At 41.2% G+C, this 21222-nt stretch overlaps 1 protein-coding gene across 1 annotated transcript; it reads right to left on the bottom strand.

The window, feature by feature from the left end:
• Positions 1-17091: 17091 nt before the first annotated feature.
• Positions 17092-18242, bottom strand: LOC133824949 (uncharacterized). The gene is made up of 3 exons (XM_062257961.1): positions 17817-18242; positions 17535-17732; positions 17092-17442 (listed from the first exon to the last, which is right to left on the bottom strand). The coding sequence occupies exons 1-3, from the start codon at positions 18240-18242 to the stop codon at positions 17092-17094; spliced, it is 975 nt and encodes a 324-aa protein (XP_062113945.1).
• Positions 18243-21222: the final 2980 nt, after the last annotated feature.

Raw genomic sequence — 21222 nt, 5'->3', positions numbered from 1 at the left:
GGACAAAAAAATCCTCCACTAATGGATAATTGACCGATAAGCCAAAATGCTGGGGGGCAGCCTAAACATTCCAATGTCTTTGACCGACTAGGTGTAAGCGAGCAAAGGCGTAGAGATGAAGACCTGAGGGATGTACTCAATAATCGAAGAGAAAGACACGACGAGTACTTAACCCCAGCTCCAGTCGCTCCAGCAATACCAAATGTTGTATTGGCCCATATAGATGCCTTGAATCAAGTCGTGCAGCAACTAGTTGGGAATAAAGTGTCTCATATAGAATTTGATCGGAGAAAAGGCACCCCATTTGTTCATAGAATTGTTGTGTGTTGCGGATTTTCCTAAGTGTGTGCAAGTGTACACAATCGTTGAACAAGTAGTATAATGAAAGTAATTTATATCGTCTCCTCAAGGATTTCCAAAGAAATATTGTAAAAATCAACATCAAACAATTGCGGGTACAATTAAATATTTTTTTATAATTTAATCAATTGAACTAAAGAACAAAAAGAACTAAACAAGAGAATTAAAATAGGTCTTTGACAATAAAGCTAGAAAATGACAAAATGTGATTAATATTGTGATAAAAGTTAGGCATATCAAATCCCCCTAATTTGTAATTTTGCCCCTGATGTTGCAACAAAGTTCATAGCAAAGTTCTCTTGTAACTAGGATTTCCAATTTAATGCACATGCCATTTTTCCAAATGCTCATGTTAAAGTTCCATCAATTAAATTCACATACTCCTAGGCTAAATTTAATTTCAAGAACATAATTTCAAGCATCAATCCTTCAAGTTTGCAAGGTGAATAAAATATCCCTAAGTTATCCACTAATCAATAACAAAGTTTTCAACATGCATCAATCAAGCATTTCCACTAATTTTAACCCTTCCGGATTTAAAACTAACTTGTCTCTCACCTAAGTTGATCATTCTCAAGCAAGAAATTTGCACAATAAAAATAGCTCAAATGAACAAGAGAAAATTTTCATAACACATTCAACACTTTGGGGTTGATTACAAATTAGGGTTCATCAATATCCCTAACACAAACAATTTAGTTCATAGTAAAAATACCCAATTCACCACAATAAACATTCAACATTATCTCAAGAGTTCAAGAAAGAAAGAAAGAAAGAAAAAGAAAATAAAATTATATGAAAGTAGAGTTTAGAAAGACAAGCCAAATTAATAGAGATATTCTATTCGTTGTCTTCTAACTCTTCTTCTTTTTCTTCTAGATTCCTTCTCCTTCCTCTTCTCTTCTTGATGATTTCAGCTCAAAAGTGCAGAAAAAAAAAACTCTCTTCAATGGAGCATGGGCGGCTGGTTTTCTTTTCTTGGAGAAGAAGATGATATCTTTTTGGGCTTACAAAGGGTATAAACCCTCCCTTTCTCTCTCTACACGTGGGGGACCACTTCCTTTTCTTTTTCAGAATTTTGCAGCTCATTTCCACCTCATGTTCCCACTATTCAAGTCTCTCTCCACCTCATTTAATCACATGCCAAGTGTGCAACTTTATGCTGCTTGCTGCCCACACTTTGCTGCAGCAAAGTTGACTGATGTTACAACAAAGTGCCAAAATTTCAGGTCCAAAATGATTTCCTTGCACATGCTTCACTAAGCTTTCCAAGCACCCTCTTGTTATGCGTTCAAAATAGATACCACATTTTTAGAACATAATTCCATTATTTTCCACAAGAGTTATCATTAATTAAAATAAAATACACAAACAAAGTTAAGAGACAAAATGACTAAAACCACACAATAATAACACAAACACTCTATTTCACTTAAATTTTTAAGTCCAAAAGCTCAATTAATAACTCTAAAATATAGAGTTATCATTGTGGCAGAGGTTCCAAGAAAATTCAAGATGTCAATTCTACCCAACTTCACAAGAGGTGAAGATCCAGTATCTCACGTGAACAAGTTTGAGATACATATGGACATCCAAAAGGTGTCAGATGATGCTCGGTGCAGGATTTTTTCTGCCACTTTATCTGAATATGCTCAGGAATGGTATTTCAAGTTTCCTCCGGCTAGCATAGTTTCCTGGGAGATGTTCGTAAAGGATTTTTGCGGACAGTTCTATGCTGGTCGAATACACCCAACAAAGGTTAATCAGTTGGTCGACATTCGACAGAAGGAGGGAGAAACCCTAAAGGAGTATATCCAGCTATTTACCCAAAAATGGACTACCTGACGATGTGGCTGGATTGGCCTACACGTGGGATACACGTGGTGGTTTAAGTATGGTCTGTTCGACCATCGACCAGAAGAGAATTGGCTCATCAGACAACATAATTATGGGCGACCAGTCTGGTCGCACATTTTCATTTATTTCTTTCAGATATGTAATCTTGTAATTACGTATTGATTGTAATTTCCATTATTATTTAGATACGTCAGTATTAAATGTAATTAAGGTCCATTGGCCCATGTAGAACTCCTTGAGCCTATAAATAAGAATCAAAGGGCTCAAGAGATGGGAGTTTTTTTTTTCTTTGGAACTTCATAATTCTGAGAGAAATAGAGTGTTTTTATCCACCATAATTGTATTCATCCAAAAGCTTGTGAAACTCGTGAACCCTAGTTCATTGATCACAATTCTTGGAATTATACATCAATGAGAACACTAAGTGAACGTAGGTTGTTACCATTTTATTGGTGCTGAACCACTATAAATCTTTTGTGTCGATTATCTTTTTCGTCTTGATTTCATCTCTTTTTTTTTTTTGTTTTACTTGACTCCGTGTCGTTGACTAATTTGAGGGCAACATTTTGGTGCTTTCATTGAGAGCTGAACTCAAGACCTTCAAAGAGATCAAATGGAGAAAACATCTAGAAAGATTGGACAAACCTTTGGTGCTGCACCAACTCAACCTCCTCCACAAAATGTGGCTAATCAGGAAAATGTGGCTGAAACGATGGCGTTGCAGCAGAGAGAAATTGATAGTCAACGCCAAGAACTGAATGAGAGGTAGGCCGACATGGATCGCTAACAAAGGGATGCCACTACCGCCCTGGAGGCAGCCATTCAGTTGGCTCGAGGACAGCCTGTGTCAGCTTCTCAATCGGATCAGCCACCCAGTGTACTGCCACAACAAGATCCACATTCAAATTGTCCACAACATCACAACACTCCGCCTCCACCAGCAAGCCCTCAGAGGTCAGAGCAGCCTCCTGCTGCTCAACAGGATATTCCGTTTCAAAATCCTGAGCAGCAACCTCCTTCTCGTGCTGGTCGAGATAATCCCCAACAGCAAAGGCAAAATAGGGTCGGGCAGCCTCCCTGAAGCCCTAAACGCTAGGCTGTTGAAGAGTCGAATCCACCGAGCAGGGGACAACGTCCTTCTGCTGGCAGGAGACAGGTCTAGTCAGGCTCTACGGTCAGGGGCCCCCCACGACATAATAATGCCCAGGGACCCACCAATCAACGCAGGCCTCCACCTGACGGACGAGACGTGCTAGTGAGGGGAGGGGGAAATAGCGCGATCAACAGGTCGCACCACAGTCGGTCACATTTTAGGGATGGCCATGACTATAATGAGGCTAATTTTGGCAGAGGAAATGTTGGTCGAGGGCAAGGAGATAGGGGTGGGGAACGTAATCCCCCATCAAGAGAAAATCGGTCGACGAGCCAGAATGCTGGGGGGGCAGCCTAGGCAACCTAACGTCTTTGATCGACTGGGCGCTAGAGAGCGAAGGCGTAGGGATGATAATTTGAGGGAACTACTCAATGACAGGCGGGAAAGGCACGACGAGTATGCCCCTCCAACACCGATCGCCCTAATAGTACCAGATGTTGTACAGACCCAGCTTGATGCGCTGAATTAGGCCATCCAGCAGTTAGTGGGGAGCCGAACATCCCACATTGAGTATGATCGGAGAAGAGGCACTCCGTTCATACAAAGAATAGCAATGGTCGAAACCCCAAGCAAATTTAAGATGCCGGTCTTACCCAACTTCAATGGATTTGGAGACCCAGTATCTCATGTGAATAAATTCAAGATACAAATGGACATCCAGAAGGTGTCAGATGACGCTCGATGCAGAATATTTTCGGCCACCTTATCCGATACTGCTCAGGAGTGGTTTTTCAAATTCCCTCCTGCTAGCATAGTGCCTTGGAAAATGTTCATCAAAGAGTTTTACGGGCAGTTTTACGCTGGTCGAGTACATCCAACTGAATCCAACCAACTGGTCGAGATACGCCAGAAGGAGGGCGAATCCTTGAAGGAGTATGTCCAGCATTTTATGCGAGCCGCTGTTGGGGCTAAGACAGTTGGTGATGAGGGGAAGATGATGGCACTTACTGCTGGAGTACGGCACCATTCATCCCTCTGGAATAGTCTGAGGAAGAATGGGGTGAAGAGCACCCAAGAATTTCTAGACCGAACGAACCGGTACATCAAGCTTGAAGAGGCAATTGCCAACGAAGGTAAGGCGCCCGCAAATGACCAAGGTCCGAAGGAAGATCCCGCCAAAGCCTCCAATGGGTCTGGGAAACCCAATGGCAACGACAAAAATAACGGGAAAACAGAGGGAAAAGGGTGAACCACGAGTCGTCAACATCTGAGAATAAGTGTCCTAAAAGTAATAGATACGGGCCAAGGTTAACTAATTACACGGCCCTAGATGAAAGCAGAGCAGAAGTGTACTAGGCTACCAACACCATTGTCCCTTACAAGAGACCAACCCTAATCAGGAAAGACATCTCCAAGAGAGATACAACCAAGTTTTGTCGTTTTCACAACGACTATGGTCATGACACCAACGAGTGCAACCAGCTTATAGATGAGATTAAGTTCCTTATTAGGCAAGGACACCTGAAAAGATATGTACGAGCCACTAGAGGTTCTTAGCGAGAGGCTCAAGGAGGCAACGAGCAGGCACCTGTACACCAACGCTTGCCCCCTTTATAGCCAGCTCTAGTGGCGAGTACATTGCTGACCATCTGTGGCAGCCCACACCTGGTAGGGGATAGTGGGAAGGCAAGGGAGCGATACGCCCGAACCTTACATCATGACCAGAACATTGAAATGATGAACGTAGAGGAGAGAACTCCCAAAAAAAGCTCGAACAGAGGAAGAACTGATAACTTTCTCTGAGCTTGATGCCCAGCATGTCCAGTTTCCCCATTCGGGTCCTCTGGTCATGGATGTACAGATCGCCAATATGATGGTTAAGCAGGTGTTAGTGGATACAGGAAGCTCAGTAAACATTCTGTACAAGTCTTCGCTGGAGAGGATGAAGTTGTCAGTGACGGATTTGGAGCCATGCAACCAAACCATTTATGGTTTTTCTGGCAAGGGGCTCGCGCAACGAGGTCGATCAGGCTTCTAGTCATAGTAGGAACTGCACCTACGAACAAGACATTACTCACTACTTTTATAGTAGTTGATTATACTTCTGCATATAATGTTGTGATTGGAAGGCCTATTCTAGTCGACCTACGAGTCGTGACCTCGGTCTAGCACCTGGCCATGAAGTTTCCGACCGACGCAGGGGTAGGATGCGTGTTGGGAAACCAACGAGAAGTGCGGGAATGCTATAATTCTTCGATTACCAAGGCAAAAAGGGGTAGATCGATAGAAAGAGCTGAGAAAGGGTTGCTATTGGCCAATGAAGTACAAGCCCAATCAGGTGAGCAAGTCACCAAATAGGGTGTTGGCCAAAGTGAGGATAGAGATTTAGATCCTCGCTTTGGGGTTTTTGAAGAAGACATAGGACCAGTCAAGGACCTCGAGGAGGTCCATCTTAATGAGGCAGATCCGACCAGGGTTATGAAAGTCGATAAAAACTTAGAGACAACAACAAAGCAAAAACTAGTGGAATTTTTAAAGGAGAACCAGGATGTGTTTGCCTGGTCGCATAAGGATATGGTTGGGATTGACCCAGCAGTTATCAGCCATGTCTTAAACATAGATAAAAGTTTTCCACCAGTACAACAAAAAAGGAGGCTACTCGACAAAGATAGATCAAAAGTGTTAAAAGAAGAGGTCGAGAAGCTAAAGGAGAATGGATTCATCAGGGTAGCGTTTTATCCATCTTGGGTCTCTAATCCCGTGCTGGTTCCCAAGCCGAATGGCAAGTGGAGGACATGCGTGGATTTCAAAGACCTTAATAAAGCCTGCCCAAAGGATTGTTTCCCACTCCCAAGGATCGACCAGCTGGTCGATGCCACTTCAAGGCATGAGATCCTATCATTCATGGATGCATACTCTGGGTACAATCAGATCAGTATGCACCCACCTGATGAGGATCACACTAGCTTTCGAACTGATACAGGGCTTTACTGTTATAAAGTAATGCCCTTCGGGTTGAAAAATGCTTATGCGACTTACCAGCGACTAGTCAAATATATGTTCAAAGAGCTTAATATGGAGGTATATGTTGATGACATGCTGGTTAAGTCAAAGAAGGTAGAAGAACACATTGGGGACCTGGAAGAGTGCTTCAACGTCTTGAACAAATATTAGATGAAGCTGAATCCCCTTAAGTGTTCCTTCAGAGTTGGATCAAGGAAATTTTTGGGATTCATAGTGAACTCATGAGGTATCGAAGCTAATCCCGAAAAGATCAAGGCCCTGATCGAGATGAAGTCGATAGCTAAAATTAAAGAAGTTCAAAGTCAAACCGGGAGGATTGCCGCTTTGAGTAGATTCATTTCCAAATCAACAGACAAATGCGTTCCATTTTTTAATATGCTTAGGGGAAATAAGAAATTTGAGTGGACGGAAGAGTGCGAGCAGGCTTTCCAGGCTTTAAAGTCTCATATGTCGCAACCACTGATTTTGTCCAAGCTGGTCGAGATAGAAACTTTGTTCATCTATTTGGCAGTCACCGAGTATGCTGCTAGCACTGTCCTGATCAGAGAGGAGGAACGTGTTCAAAAAGCTGTGTATTATATAAGCAAGAAACTAATAAGAGCAGAACTGCGATATCCTCCCATTGAGAAATTAGCCTATTGCTTTATTTTAGCCTCCAGAAAGATGTGACCATACTTCCAAGCTCACCCTATCGTAGTACTCACCGACCAGCCACTACAGCAAGTCCTGCAGAAGCCAGAAGTCGCCGGTCGATTGTTAAAATGGGTAGTTGAACTTGGACAGTTCGATATTTCTTACTCGCCACAAGCAGCTATGAAAGGACAGGCTCTAACTGATTTTGTTGCAGAATTTGCTGGGCTCCAAGATACTGAGCTGATAGAAGAGCCTGAACTCCAAACCCAAACTCCTTCCTGGAAGTTGTTCGTAGATGGCTCTTCCAACGAGCACAATGCTGGAGCAGGTTTGATCTTAGTCACGTCTGAAGGACATCGATTCCACTGTGCAATCAGATACGACTTCACAGCATCCAATAATGAAGCTGAATACAAAGCTCTGCTCGCAGGATTAAGATTAGCCAAGGACATGGATATAAAGTCACTTGAAATCTACAGTGACTCCCAGTTAGTGGTTAATCAAATTATGGGAGAATATCAAGCCCGGGGTCTGAAGATGGTTGCTTATTTGAACAAGGCAAAGGACTTATTGGCACAGTTCAAAAAATATACTCTCCAGCAAGTACCTCACAACCAGAACTCAAACGCTGATGCTTTGGCCAAGTTAGTAAGCACAAAGGATGCTGACACCTTGTGTAATGAACCAACTATTTCTAAGACCTTGGACCATAAAAAACTACTTAGTCATAGCTACTACTTTTGGAGAAAGATACATAAGAAATAATATAACTTTATTGAAAACTCAAAATATTGTATCAAATATGCGATAATATAAAATATGGCACGGGTACCCATTGTTTAAAAGAAAAACATAAACTTTAATTCAATTGTTTAAAAACTAAATGTGGAAAAACATGATTTAAAAGACTAAAAATAAATAACTTCATCCTCGATCGACACGCAGTCCATTCATTCCATTCATCCTCAACACACAAGCCAAGCTACCAAGAATCCTTCCGCCTTCCGTATCATTTTCCTGCATCACACTAAAAATAAAGGAATGAGCCTAATGCCCAGCAAGGAAAACCTACTAAAAACATACATCATATATCATAAGCATAAAACTACATCATAAACATAAACTATAAAACATATGACTGTAAAAACATATATCATGTAAGACTACAATGGGCATCATTCTTCTTGGGGCTTGCTAGCTAGGCAATCATATGCCCATAAATTTACGTGGCTTGTTATCTAAACAAGTCATATAAATTTGTGGGGCTTGTTATCTGAACAAATCATATGCCCAAAGAATATATTCTTGGGGCTTGCTATTGAACAAGTTATATGCTTGTTATCTAAACAAATCATATACCCAAGAACTAAAAACATATCATACATATACATATCATAGCATAACATATCTGTAACGACCCAAATTCGCTAATAAGGCTTAAGGGCCTTGATTAGTGTGCCAGGAGGGCAGGTTGGGATTTATGTGTGATTTTATGAATTAAATGCATGATTATGATTTAAAGCATGTTATTTGGCTATTTGTTTAACTGAGATGCATGGCTATGTTTACTAGTATGCATGTAGGCCCGGATCGTGTTAGAAGGGCATAATTGTAATTTTGGCCATGTTGGGCATAACTGTATTGATATGTGATAATTGTATTCTGTGAATTGTACCACGTGGGTGTGGTTGTTTTATTGTGATGCACGTGCCGAGACGGTCCTAGAGAGATAGTTAACTCAAGAGTCACAACGGGATTTCTATACCCGGCTCGGGAGGAGCCTAGGGGTACCTCGGGGATTTTATGGTTAAGTTGAGGTTTAGCGGGTAATGGTTATTGGAGATTTAGTAACCTGGGTAACCATTAGTTACTGCTGTGAGTAACAAGTTTTAGAAAGAAAATGGTAGAAATGAAATAGAAGAGTAATGACTTAAGTGCCCTTGAAGGTTTAGATTGGAAAGATTAATAGGAAGGGGTAATTTGGTCTTTTGGCAAGGGGATTATGAAAATTTCAGCTGTGATCTAAGGGGGTACGGTTTGGGCATTTGGGGTCACTTGTGGCATTGATAGAAATTGAAGAGAAGAAAGAGGGGGAGAAAGAAGAGCTAGGGCAAGTGAAGAGAAAAGAAGAAGAAGGGTGAAGGGCTGAAGTGGGAACTTGGGAGGAGGATCTAGGGAGCTTTTGAGTGGATTCTCCATTTGAGGTAAGGATCTTGTGCATATTTAAGTTTGATTTCTGTTTTGAGTTGTGGATCTAAAGCTTGAGTTAGTTTCATGCCTTGGTTTGAGTTTTTCTGAAGTTAGAAATCAAGGGTTGAATTTTGGGTATGAGTGTGTTTTGGATCTTGATTCTAGTGTTTGTAGGTTGATAGAATGTTCATATGAAGTTTGGATTTGAGTTTTGGGGTTTAGGTATTGGTTTAGGATGATTTGGAGAGGTTGAAGCTCGGGAAAACGCGAAGGAAAAACCCAGAATTCTGGGTCTGCGAGGGCGTGCCGCGGCACGGGTTTTGCTTGCCGCGGCGGGGAGCCTCTGGTTTCTGGGTGCCGCGGCACAAGGCAAATTTCAGGATGGCATTTTTAGGCAATTTTAGGCCTTTGCTCCGGGGCTTCGGGGGATGTCTCCGGGATGTTGTTTTAAGGTTTTAGAGGTCCCGAGAGTGCGGGATTGGTCCCGGGAAGTGGTTTTGGGTTGATTAGTATTGAGGGATGTTTCTTGTGTGTTGTGACTAGGTTGTTGGTGAGGCTCGTGCTTGAGGACCGTGCTCGTGGCTCTAGTGCATCAGGAGGCTCGGAATACAAGTAAGAAAACTATAACACCCGAGGTTAGGGCATGGCCCCAGATTGTGTTATGTGCAAATGTTTAAACTTAAATGAATCATGATGTGTGTGAATGATTATTTCGAATGTACTATATGTGTGATTATGATGAAATGAGCGGCCGTGGGCCGAGTACGGCGTAGGCCGGGGCGGCCGTGGGCCGAGTACGGCGTAAGCCGGGGCGGCCGTGGGCCGAAAGTAACACCTAGCACATGGGATGCTATATTCAGGGTGGGACCCAAGGGATACATGAGTTATCCTCGCGGTGAGAACCGATACCCCAGGCTTCGGTAAGGCTCTGGGGCGGCTTGGCCGTGTTTGCTTAGTCTAATGATTGACTTGTTTATTGTGGATTATCTGTTATGATAAACTGTATACATTGCATATGTTATGTCCTGCATGAGTTTTCTTGCTGGGCTTCGGCTCACGGGTGCTCTGTGTTGCAGGTAAGGGAAATGACTGAGTCAACCAACCATGAGTACGGAGAGCGTGAAGCGACGTGTACATGTTTGGCCTGCCCGACTGCTTTGGTTGGGGGTTTATTCGAAAAGGGCTGTAATAATCTATGATTTTATGATTTCTTAACTGTAACCTTATTTCAAGATGTACTTAGTTTTCAAACCTTATTTTGGGATCCCAAATGTTTAATGATAGAAGTTTTAATGAAACGACACATTTTCAAAGATTACAGCCTTAACTTTTAATTAGTCACACTTTTGTTCAAAACCTCGGTTAGCGAGTTCATTGCACACTGTTTTGTCTTAAAAACTCACTTAGTAACGGCTCTAAGGAAGTAGGGCGTTACAATATCATAACATAAACATATTATAACATAAACATAACATATAAGCACATAAAATCTATCATATATTCCTTACCAAAAGTTGGGATATTTGAGAACAAAACGGGATTAGAAAACTCCTATAAACCAACAATAGAAAATGGTGAGAATCTCTAAGAATAGAGATGAATATGAAAACTAAACAATCAAGAAGAAACTTACCAAGAAGGACCTTAAGTTTCAAGAACTTAAATACCTAATCAAGAATCATAAACAAGAGTTAGAATCTGAATAAAAGAAACTAAAGAAAACTAAAGGATTATAAAGAATTGAACTTAAGGAATAGGAATACCTTGGTTGATCTTATAGATTGATCTAAACCTCAACACCGAAATCACACTATATCTCACTTCCCAAGTGTTTAGAAAGCTTAGAATGATAAAGCTTTTATCCCAAACCCAAGTGTATCTCTCTATACTAACACTAGCACCTTGGAGGCTCTGATCAAGTACTTGAAGAATGAAGAAAATGGCTAAGTAGTAGATCCTATTTATAGAGTTTGAGGAGTGAAACTATCCTATTAAAAAAATACTTAAATCCTTAAATAAACATGATTATGACAAGTGTCATGCTCTTAGTGGTTCTGGAATATTCTAGAGTTTCTAGAACTTTCTTTTATAATTAAATCCTTAAATAAACATGAATATGACAAGTGTCATGCTCTTAGTGGTTCTGGAAGGTCTTAGAGTTTCTAGATCTTTCTTTTATTATTAAATCCTTAATTTCATTCTAACTATAATCCAAATTTAAATTTAAATAAAATAGAATCCTAACTTCTGTAGAAAATATCTCTAAATTGTCTTATTAATATTTTTATTAAATAATTGAGGAATAATCTAATATAAAAAAAATATCCCAACCTCTAACTTCCTAAATCTCGTAACTCTAAACTCATATATAGTAAAATCAACATAACTAGAGTTGTAGGATTCCAATTTAGATCATCTTTATACCGTTAGAAAGCTAATTCAATCATCTACAACTTTCTAGAAATACTATTTTTCGAAATTCATAATATAACTATGTCAAAAATAGGTCGGAAGTTACAATACCCTAAAGTTACGAAAAATCTATTTAATTATCTAAATAACAACCTAATCCACAAATATCTTAACTAACCATAAAATAACAAACTCTAATTCCCTAGGCTGATTTCGAATTTACTAAGCCCAAAATCTTATTGGGCTTTTGGGCTTTATGTAGGCTCGATCCATAACACTTTTTAATAATATCATAATTAATTTATTCTTATGCAACCACCCCCTTTTCCACAAACAAGGCTACTAATATCATAAACCTATACTATAATATAATAATCATAACTACTAAAAAAAATTAAACTTTATGTTATAATTAATATTCTTAAACTATAGGTTAAAGTTATACAATTCATAACTGTTGCTACGAGTTTCCAACTAAGTCCCGACTTGAACCAAAATCCACGGAATCTAACATACTACAAACTAATACTAACTACTACTATCTAGCTAGTTATGTAAATATTCTGGGACTCTACAATTCTCCTCCACTAAAAAGAATTTCGTCCACGAAATTTACTTATCAAACAATTCTGGATACCGGGCTAACATGTCTTCCTCCGACTCCCACGTTACCTCCAGTTCAGAACTATTACTCCATAGGACCTTGACTATTGGAATACTCTTAGACTGCAATTCTTTCATCCTTCCATCTAGGATGCTAACCGGTCATTCCTCGTAACTCAAGTCTTCCTAGAGTGCTATCGTATTGTACTTGAGGACGTGAAATGGGACTAACACATATCTACGCAACATCGAGATGTGAAACACATTATGGCTATCTGCTAGAGCTGTCGGCAGGGCTAATCTATATGCAACTGCTCCCACTTTGTCCAATATATCAAAAGGACGTATAAACCTGGGACTAAGCTTGCCTTTCTTCCCAAACTGCTTCACTCCTTTCACAGGAGATATCTTTAGGAAGACTTGATCTCCAACTTTGAATTCCACATCACGTCGCTTGGCCTCCGCATAACTTTTCTGACGGCTCTGAGCAGTGAGCATACGCTTTCTAATCAGTGCTACTGCATCCTGATGAGCTTTCTCCAAGATACCCCGAGCAGCCCCTAATGAGCTAAAGTAGATGCAAAGCCCGTGGCCATTCGCAATGTAACGCCCCAACTCCAGGGACCGCTACAGTGCACATTGCAAACAGTGCTAAACTCGCTAATCGAGTCGTTTGGCCATAAACGTGTAACTAAGTGTGATTAGTGGTTTAGGGATTAAAATTTTGGTTAAGAGATAACGTTTCATTAGAACGTCTATCATATACATTGGGATCCCAAAAATATAATTTCAAAGTCTTTTACAAGAAAAGATTTACAACAGGCCGTTCTAAGCGGCAAAACAGGGTTTAACCCTAGTTCCACTTTCAAACCTCGCCCAAGTATTGGTCGAGCAGCTACATATGTACATGTCATCACCTAAGCTCTCCAACTCAAGGATGGTCCAGCTTTCTTTTTCCTTTACCTGCACCACAAAGCACCCGTGAGCCGAAGCCCAGCAAGAAAACTCATATGCTCATAAACAGTCATATCATGATATCAAATCATATCTGGCATGCCTAACAGACATAGCTCTATTCAGCATGCAAATGAGTTCAACAATGCGGGGGTATCCAGGATAAGAAATCCTACCCTTCTGATTGGAGGACTATCAACTCAATCCTAATCAGATGAGTGTCTCAACACTCGAGGTTCTGGAAAACCATGCTGAGTGACTGACAAACACGCCACTGTGGGGCCGGTGCCCATAGCCATGCATGTGATGATCAAAATGATCATACAGAGCTCATAGCTCTGATCAGATGAGTGAATATCACTTGAGGTTCTGGTAAACCATGCTAAGTGACTGACAAACAAGTCACTAGGGCCTTAGTACCCATAGCCATGTGACATAACAGTCACGGGCTCGCTGGCCCTGGCTCTAAATGGCTAGCCCTTGGCTAGACAAGCGGTTTTAATATTGGCATTAATGCTCTTTGAGTCATCCAATGCAGAAAGTCGATTAGATCTAACCTTTGTTGGCTTGCGTGGATCACGCTAAGGCCGTCCTGACTAGTGAGCCAGCACAATGTGACCAGTGCCCAGTACCACTGCCGAACCTGACTAGTGAGTCACAACTTCACAGTTGATACTGACACCTTTGCCAATTCTGACTAGTTAGTCAGAGCCATGCACAAGTAAGCAATGCTATCAATGTGTATCAATATGTATCATATGTCACACATCCAAAGATGAGGCATTCAACATGCTTACATAACAATTGCGAGCATAATAATGATCATGCATAAACACAGAGACTCAAGCTCTGACTAATCTCATATTCATTATTCATGGCATGCCCTAATCACATGTTTCTCGTGCATCACATGCATCACATTTAATCATCCAGCATGCCTCAATAATAATCATATGCAAGTGGGAAAAATTTCTAAGCATTCATTATGCTATCAATGTTTACATTTAAACATCCAACATGCATCAAACATAACCATGCATGTCACATATGGGGTGCAGTTTTCTTACCTCGGGTTCGAGCAAGAATTAGTAAAAGAACGACCCTTGAGAACGATCAACTTTTAGTCCTTTAGCGGTCACTTAGTCATAACCAAAAATATAGAATTCATCAATGAAAATGAAAACAAAGGTTCCTAAACCAATATCTAGCCTCCGGGACATCAATCCACTCTTAACTGGGTAGTAGGAACGACCCCGAGGCCTAAAGCTAGCATCCCCAGGTCAAAAACCCATTTCTGGCCAAAAATTCCCTTATGGGCCGCGGCCCTCCCTAGCCATGCCGTGGCTCGCCCCTCAGATAGAGGCAGCCCTTCTCTGCCAAGCGACATGGGCCGCGGCTCACCATAGCCATGCTGCGGCTCATTACGCAAAACAGCAAGAAACCAGATTTCTTCCCCTGCGTTTCTCCTCAAAACTAGCCCTTCAAACCAATCCCAAACATCAACCTAACACCCAATTCAACCACTAAACTTCATCTACAACTCACCCTCATCAAAACCCAAGTTAAACACCAACCAAACTTCCATTAATTCCAACTAACCACCAAGAAATCACAAGCTGAAACTTAAAAGAAAACAGAGTATAACAAGACTTTCATGGCTGAGTTTCCTTACCTAAAGCTTGGTTTTCAATCCCCTTCAATGGATGAATCAAGTTCCTAAACTCAAATCTTGATTTCCTAGCTTATCCCCTTCAAATTGGCTTCAAAACTCCAAAGAGAGAAAGAGGGAAAATGGTGCACGGTGAGGGAGAGAGATGAGGATAATGATGCTCTATTTTTTAACAATTCTACAGCTTTCTAAATTCAAAGGGTTGATATATATCTTAGGGGTAAAAAGACTATTTTGCCCCTGGGTCAAATAAAGGCTTCTAAACACTCCCAAGGGTAAAACCGTCATTTCCCGCCTATCTCGTTAATTATAATTAACACCCTCAAATTCACATTATTCTCAATATTCTCAAATATCAATAATTCACATCCCGTTACCCTTTAATTCCCGGCAATGTTCTAATCACCAAAATGACCCCGAGACTTACTCCGAGCCCCGAACTTAATCCCGTTATGACTAGACCGAAAACTTACATTTCCATGATCGTCTCATGTCGAATGGCTCGAACCAATCCACATATAATGTGGTATTATTTATAATTCACCCATATGCACGAAAATACACAATCACGCCCCCAACGGCCAAATTACCAAAATGCCCTTTGCAATTAAAATATGAACCCATATGCATGCATTCACCATCATATAATAATATAATTCACATAAACATGCATATAATCATTAAATATCATAATAAATCAATTATGGCCCTCCCGGCCTCCTAATCAAGGTACTAAACCTTATTAGGAAATTTGGGGCATTACACGCAATATGGGGAATAGATTTGATTGGGTCTTTACCCACGGGAAAAGGCAACATCAAGTATGTTGTAGTTGTTGTTGACTACTTCACAAAGTGGGCTGAAGCTGAGCCACTTGCAACAATAACGACCAAGAAGGTGCTGGATTTTGTGGTCAAGAACATCGTGTGCTGCTATGGGTTGCCAAGAAAGATTGTCTCAGATAATGGCACACGATTTGACAGCGATCTATTCACATATTTTTGCGAAAGGCACGGGATTATCAAAAGTTTTCTTCAGTAGCTCATCCGCAGACAAATGGATAGGTTGAAGCTGTCAACAAGACACTGAAGGATACCCTGAAGAAAAGGCTTGAAGAAGCGAAGGGGGCATGGCCAGAACAATTACCTGAAGTCCTTTGGTCGTATAGAATGTCCCATCGAACAGCAACAGGCCATACTTCATTTTCCTTGGCCTATGGATATGAGCCATGTTGCCTATTGAATTAGATCCACCATCGCATAGAAGGTTGGCATACGATCAGAGTGTGAATAGTCAGTTATTGATGGAATCTTTGGATTTGGTCGATGAAAGGCATGAGCAAGCTCAACTTCGAGTAGCAGCTTACTAGAAAAAGGTCGCTCGGTATTTCAACTCTAAAGTGCGCAAAAGAAAATTTAATGTGGGATATTTGGTACTTAGAAGAGCTTTTCTTAACACCCACGATCAAGTTACTGGAGTGCTTGGACCTAACTAGGAAGGTCCGTATCAAATTGAACAAGTCCTCCAACCAGGCACCTATAAACTTGCTCGCTTAAATGGAGATCTCATTCATCGCTATTGGAATGGAGAACACTTATGCAATTATTATTAATAAAACAGTTCTTTTTAAAGAATTGGCTTGTATTGATTTCACTTTTTACAAGTTTATGAACAAGGGTTAGTCAGTCATATGACTAGTCGCTTATAAGTGTAAGATCAATTTTTTGATCACTCGTACAGACACGATTGTCCATTTATTACGAGAAATAAAAGGAATTGTGCGCAGCCAGTTATTCTTGCCAATTATTGTATTTATTACAAGTATTTTCTCATTACGTGTGTTGTTTTGCTATATTATCAGTTTCACAAGTCTCTATTACAAGCAGTAATGTTCGAACAGGTCCGGGTCTTGGCAAGTGACTGAGAACCTTAAGCTCCTGAATCACTTGGGGGCATATAAGGTACTAAGAAAGCAAAGCATATCAACGAGTATATGTAAACACACAAGAAAAATAAGGGAAAGCATACTACGGTACTTAGAGTATTTTTCAAAATTTTGTTTAACTTTTGTCAAATCAAGTCAAAGTGTTATGCTAAGTTCGGTCATGCGAACAGATGTTATAATAAATTGCAAATATTATAATGTCAAAATAGAAATATTTTACACCGTTAGCAATTGTTGCTCAGATGTAATTGTTAATTAAAAGGAAAGCTGCCTACACAGCAAAAAATTGTCTTGACATCACGAACCGTGGTTCGTGTGTCCTAGTTACAAATTAAAATAAAATAGATAAAATTATGGAGCAGCTGGAGGATCTTGTTGGGGCTGCTGGTCGATGGAGGTCCCAGCATCCTCGTCGATGCTGTCAATACCCGTCGCCAAAGAGATCTCGGGGGATGCCTGAACTTTTGCCTCCTCTTCAAGGCGAGCAATGCATTTTGCCAACTCAGCCTGCTTCATACACTCTGGTAAATAATCAAAGTTTGCCTTGAGGTTGTTTTTCCAAAACATATAAAAGTAGTTGAAGGTTGCTCCCTTGAACCGCTCCAGATCACTAGCGTTGGTTTCTTCAAGCAATTTAACTCGCTCCTCTAGTTCAGCAGTTTCTTTCCTGTCGATCGCCAGTTCATCTTGAAGTTTGGAGGCCTCTTTAAAATTAATCAATGAAGACTCTTTATACCTCTCTTTGGACTACGTGACTTTGGCCAAGGTATCCTTAAAGTGCTTCAACTCCTTGCCCAGTTGGTAATTTTCTCCTCAGCAGCTCTTAGCTGTTCGGCATTTTTCTCCTCAGCTGCCTTGAGCTGCTCGACGTGTTTGGCCTCGGCCACTTTAAGCTGCTCGCCAAGTCTCTCTTCAACAGCCTTAGACTCTTTATCATATTCGACAGCCATTACCTCTGAGCGGCGCCAGCCAGTACTCAGGGTTAGAACTCCCTGCGATCAGAGAAAAGATAAAGCTGTTAGTGGAAATAAAAGGACAAGGCAAACAATTAAATCACAGCAAAAATGGGAACTTACACTGAGTACTTCGTTCAGCCCGCAGCTGAAAATTTGGTCGACTGTCATGGAGCCAGTGTTGTTGATGGCTTCTCGGCTACGCCGATGCCTTGATAGCTTCTTTAGCTTGTCGTTGGCTGAGTTGAAGGCTATGTTCATGATAGCCTCTCCTTGAGTATTTCCTGACTTATCAGGAGGAGTCGAGTCGACGGGAACTGGTGGAGGAGTCTGGTCGACGAGAGCTGGTGGAAGAGTCTGGTCGACAGGAGCTGGTGGAGGAGTAGTTTCTTTGGAAGGAACGGGTGCAGGAGGATCCTCAATCCTGGCCCTTTTCTTTGAGGGATTGCTACTACTTTCCCCAGGATGCCGCCTGCTTTCCTTCTTCCTGCTCGCAGGAGCAGTGGCTTTGGGTAGGCTATACAGGTCAAATGCGTCGTCGGAAGGCATGATTGTAGGATAGAAACAAACGATCAGGCAATATAAATTGAGATACTAAAGCAATGAAATAAGAGTAAAAAATAATTATCAGTAATATACCCGAGCTATTATTACTGGTTGATACATTATTTATGGTACTACTACTACACTCACTCTCTGCCTTGAAGAAGTTTGAATTTAAACTAGTCGCATATTTAAAGTTGTCGTCCCCATCAAATAAATGACAAGGAATGGGAAAACTGTCTAAGAGTGAGAAGTTAGTACCGTTCTCACCAGACGACTCGAGTATGGGCTCGGGGTGTGTTGGAAGTTTCTACTTGCCCTTCCCATGTTGGGTCTGAACAGCAGCAGCTCGTGGAATGTTGGAAGGTTCCCTGATGGTCACTCATGTTGCCCGCCTCCTCAGGGGCTATGACACATCCTGGTGCTGCTCGGGGATCTCTCCTCCGGTAGCACTCCCTGTTGTGGACTCCCTCACATCCTGGTGAGGTGCTAGAAGGCCGACCAGCCTTAAGTTGCTCTCTGTGACCAGCTCTTTGATGCTTTTTTCGATGTCCGTCATGCTGGATAAGGCTGCTGCCCTTATCACCATCTCTGGAGTAGGGATTGGTCGGTACCATGGACCTAAACAACAGCAAAGTTCTAAAGAATGTATAGGGAAGCTAGAAGAAATTAAATGACCAGTGAGTAAAAGATTTACCTCCTCGGGTGAAGGCCAGGTTATCAGCAGGCAGGTCTGTTGTAAGAAAGTACTCCTGGAAGTACTTCCTACATTGGACTTGTGGGTGATGTCACTCAGGAAGGTACGAGTAGACTCCTGGTGGTAGAAGCAGAAGAACCTCGTGTTGTTATGGTTGGGGTTGGATTTGAGATCGAACAAGTAGTTGATCTCATGTGGTGTTGGTACTAGCCACTTCTTATGGTTATAAAGGACATAGAGTGCAGATAGTACTCTATATCCATTGGGGGTAATTTGAAAGGGGGCGACCTCGAAATAATTGGCCACCCTTTGGAAGAATTCGTGCAGAGGCAAGATTGCCCCTGCCTCGATATGATACCTCGACCAGGCACATAAGGCAGCCCCAAACATGTTCGCCCACTGGTTGGGTGAAGGTTTGATGAGGGTTATCCCAGGAAGATCGTACTTCTTGAGATAGTTAGTTACCATCTTAGCAGATATGATGCTAGGAGGTGCAACGTACCATTCAACCTCTGGCCTAAGGTCGTCGCAAGGTTGGGCTTTAGGTTGAATTTCTGGTGGTGAAGTGTTTATGGACTGAGGATTTGTAGAAGGCTCTTCGGTGTGAGGGGCAGGCTGGTTAGAAGGAGGGTTGGTTGTTCTCTTCTATCTGCAAGCAGTATACTTCACGCGACCCATATTCGTTGAACTGGTCGAAGGTCTGTTTGTTGAGTTGTGTTGAGAAAAAGGAACTTTTGAAAATGGCAGTGACAGCTATTCTTGATCCTCAAACAGTAGCGCGAGCAAGTCATCATCAATCGGCCTCTCGCCTCCCCAAGGATCGTGCATGAAAATCTGAGAATAGAAAAGGGGAGATGAGAATCTACGGCCCACAGACAGAAGAAGTGGAAACGTTGGGATAACGTTGCTCGTGTATAAAAGATAAGCTTTTATACGACTAGCAGCATTCTAACGTAAACACTAAAAACATTCGAACAGTTTGGAAAAACGGATTAAAAAGTAGAAGTGAAAAGTTTTTTCAGGGAAACTTTTCGACTCCAAAATAGGCTGGAAAATCCAGATTTTTCGAAGTGCATAAAAATCGAATTTTTACTTCGATTTTGCGCCCTAAATCAGTAATCCTACTTCCCAAGCCAATTCCTAAGCCTCATTTACTGTTTTTTTTTTCAAATTTAAACTCCTGTCCTATCATGCTACTACCTACGAGCCCGATTACCCCAAAATAATTTTTTCTCAAAAACATTCAAAAACTCAAAGCCCGAATATCAGAAAACAAGAAAAATGAACGTTGCATGATATAGCAGAGATGAATCGATCAAGAAACTTACTTGGATGGAAGATAGAAGCGAAATCATGAGCGTTGATGCATGAGCTGAACGGAAACACCTCGGATCAACAAGTTTTTCTGAGTTTATCTTGTTTTGTTCTTCAGAGTTCTTGAGGAAAAGAAGAGTGGTAAAATGTGAAAAGTGAAAAGAATGGGTTATTTATATTGATCGAGGCACGGATAAAAAGGTGATGATTGGGGTGAGTTTTCGAAACGTGGGGAAACGTGTTAGCCGTCAAAACATTTTTGGGAAATTGCAACAGCCATAATTAGCTACTTTTTCGAAAGGGCACTGACAGATGTGACAGGTCATACAAAGGGTTGGCCGGTTAAGTTTACTTTATGCTAGTCGCAGTAAAATAAACTTGGGGGGCAAATGTTTACCCAAAAATATACTACATGATGACGTGGCAGGATTGGCCTACACGTGGCGGTTTAAGTATGTACCGCTCTGGATAGCCAAGACCGTTACACTGTGTTTATAAAGGTGCAAGACTTGCTAATCAAGTCATTTAGTTAGAAACGTGTTACTGAAAATATAATTGAACTAGGGTTAAAAGATTTTGGTTACAAAAGTTACATTTCACATAATTTAACACTTTTTACATGGGATCCCAAAGAAATAGAGTTTAAAAGACAGTTTACAAAAATTCCTGTTTATAAACATGTACTGGCCACTCTAAGGGCAAAACAGACATTTAGGCTTCTCCCGTCCTGTATCACTCCTCGGCCGTGGCGGCCGATCAGCTGACTATGTACATTCAGCCCCCGAAACTCTCCTACTCAGGACTAGTCCGCCTTGCTCTTGCCTTTACATGTACCACATAGCACCCATGAGCCAAAGCCCAGCAAGAAACCAGATAGTAGAGCACAATCATCTATCAAACAACTCATAAAGCATAGTCATATATTCAGCAATCCATAATATTCACATAATGAGGCATTCAGCATACCAAGTTCAT

The sequence above is a fragment of the Humulus lupulus genome, chromosome 3 (genome assembly GCF_963169125.1).
Source record: "Humulus lupulus chromosome 3, drHumLupu1.1, whole genome shotgun sequence".
NCBI lineage: Eukaryota > Viridiplantae > Streptophyta > Magnoliopsida > Rosales > Cannabaceae > Humulus > Humulus lupulus.
The sequence above is the reverse complement of the archived record's forward strand: the minus strand, read 5'-3'. Positions and strand labels throughout refer to the sequence as shown.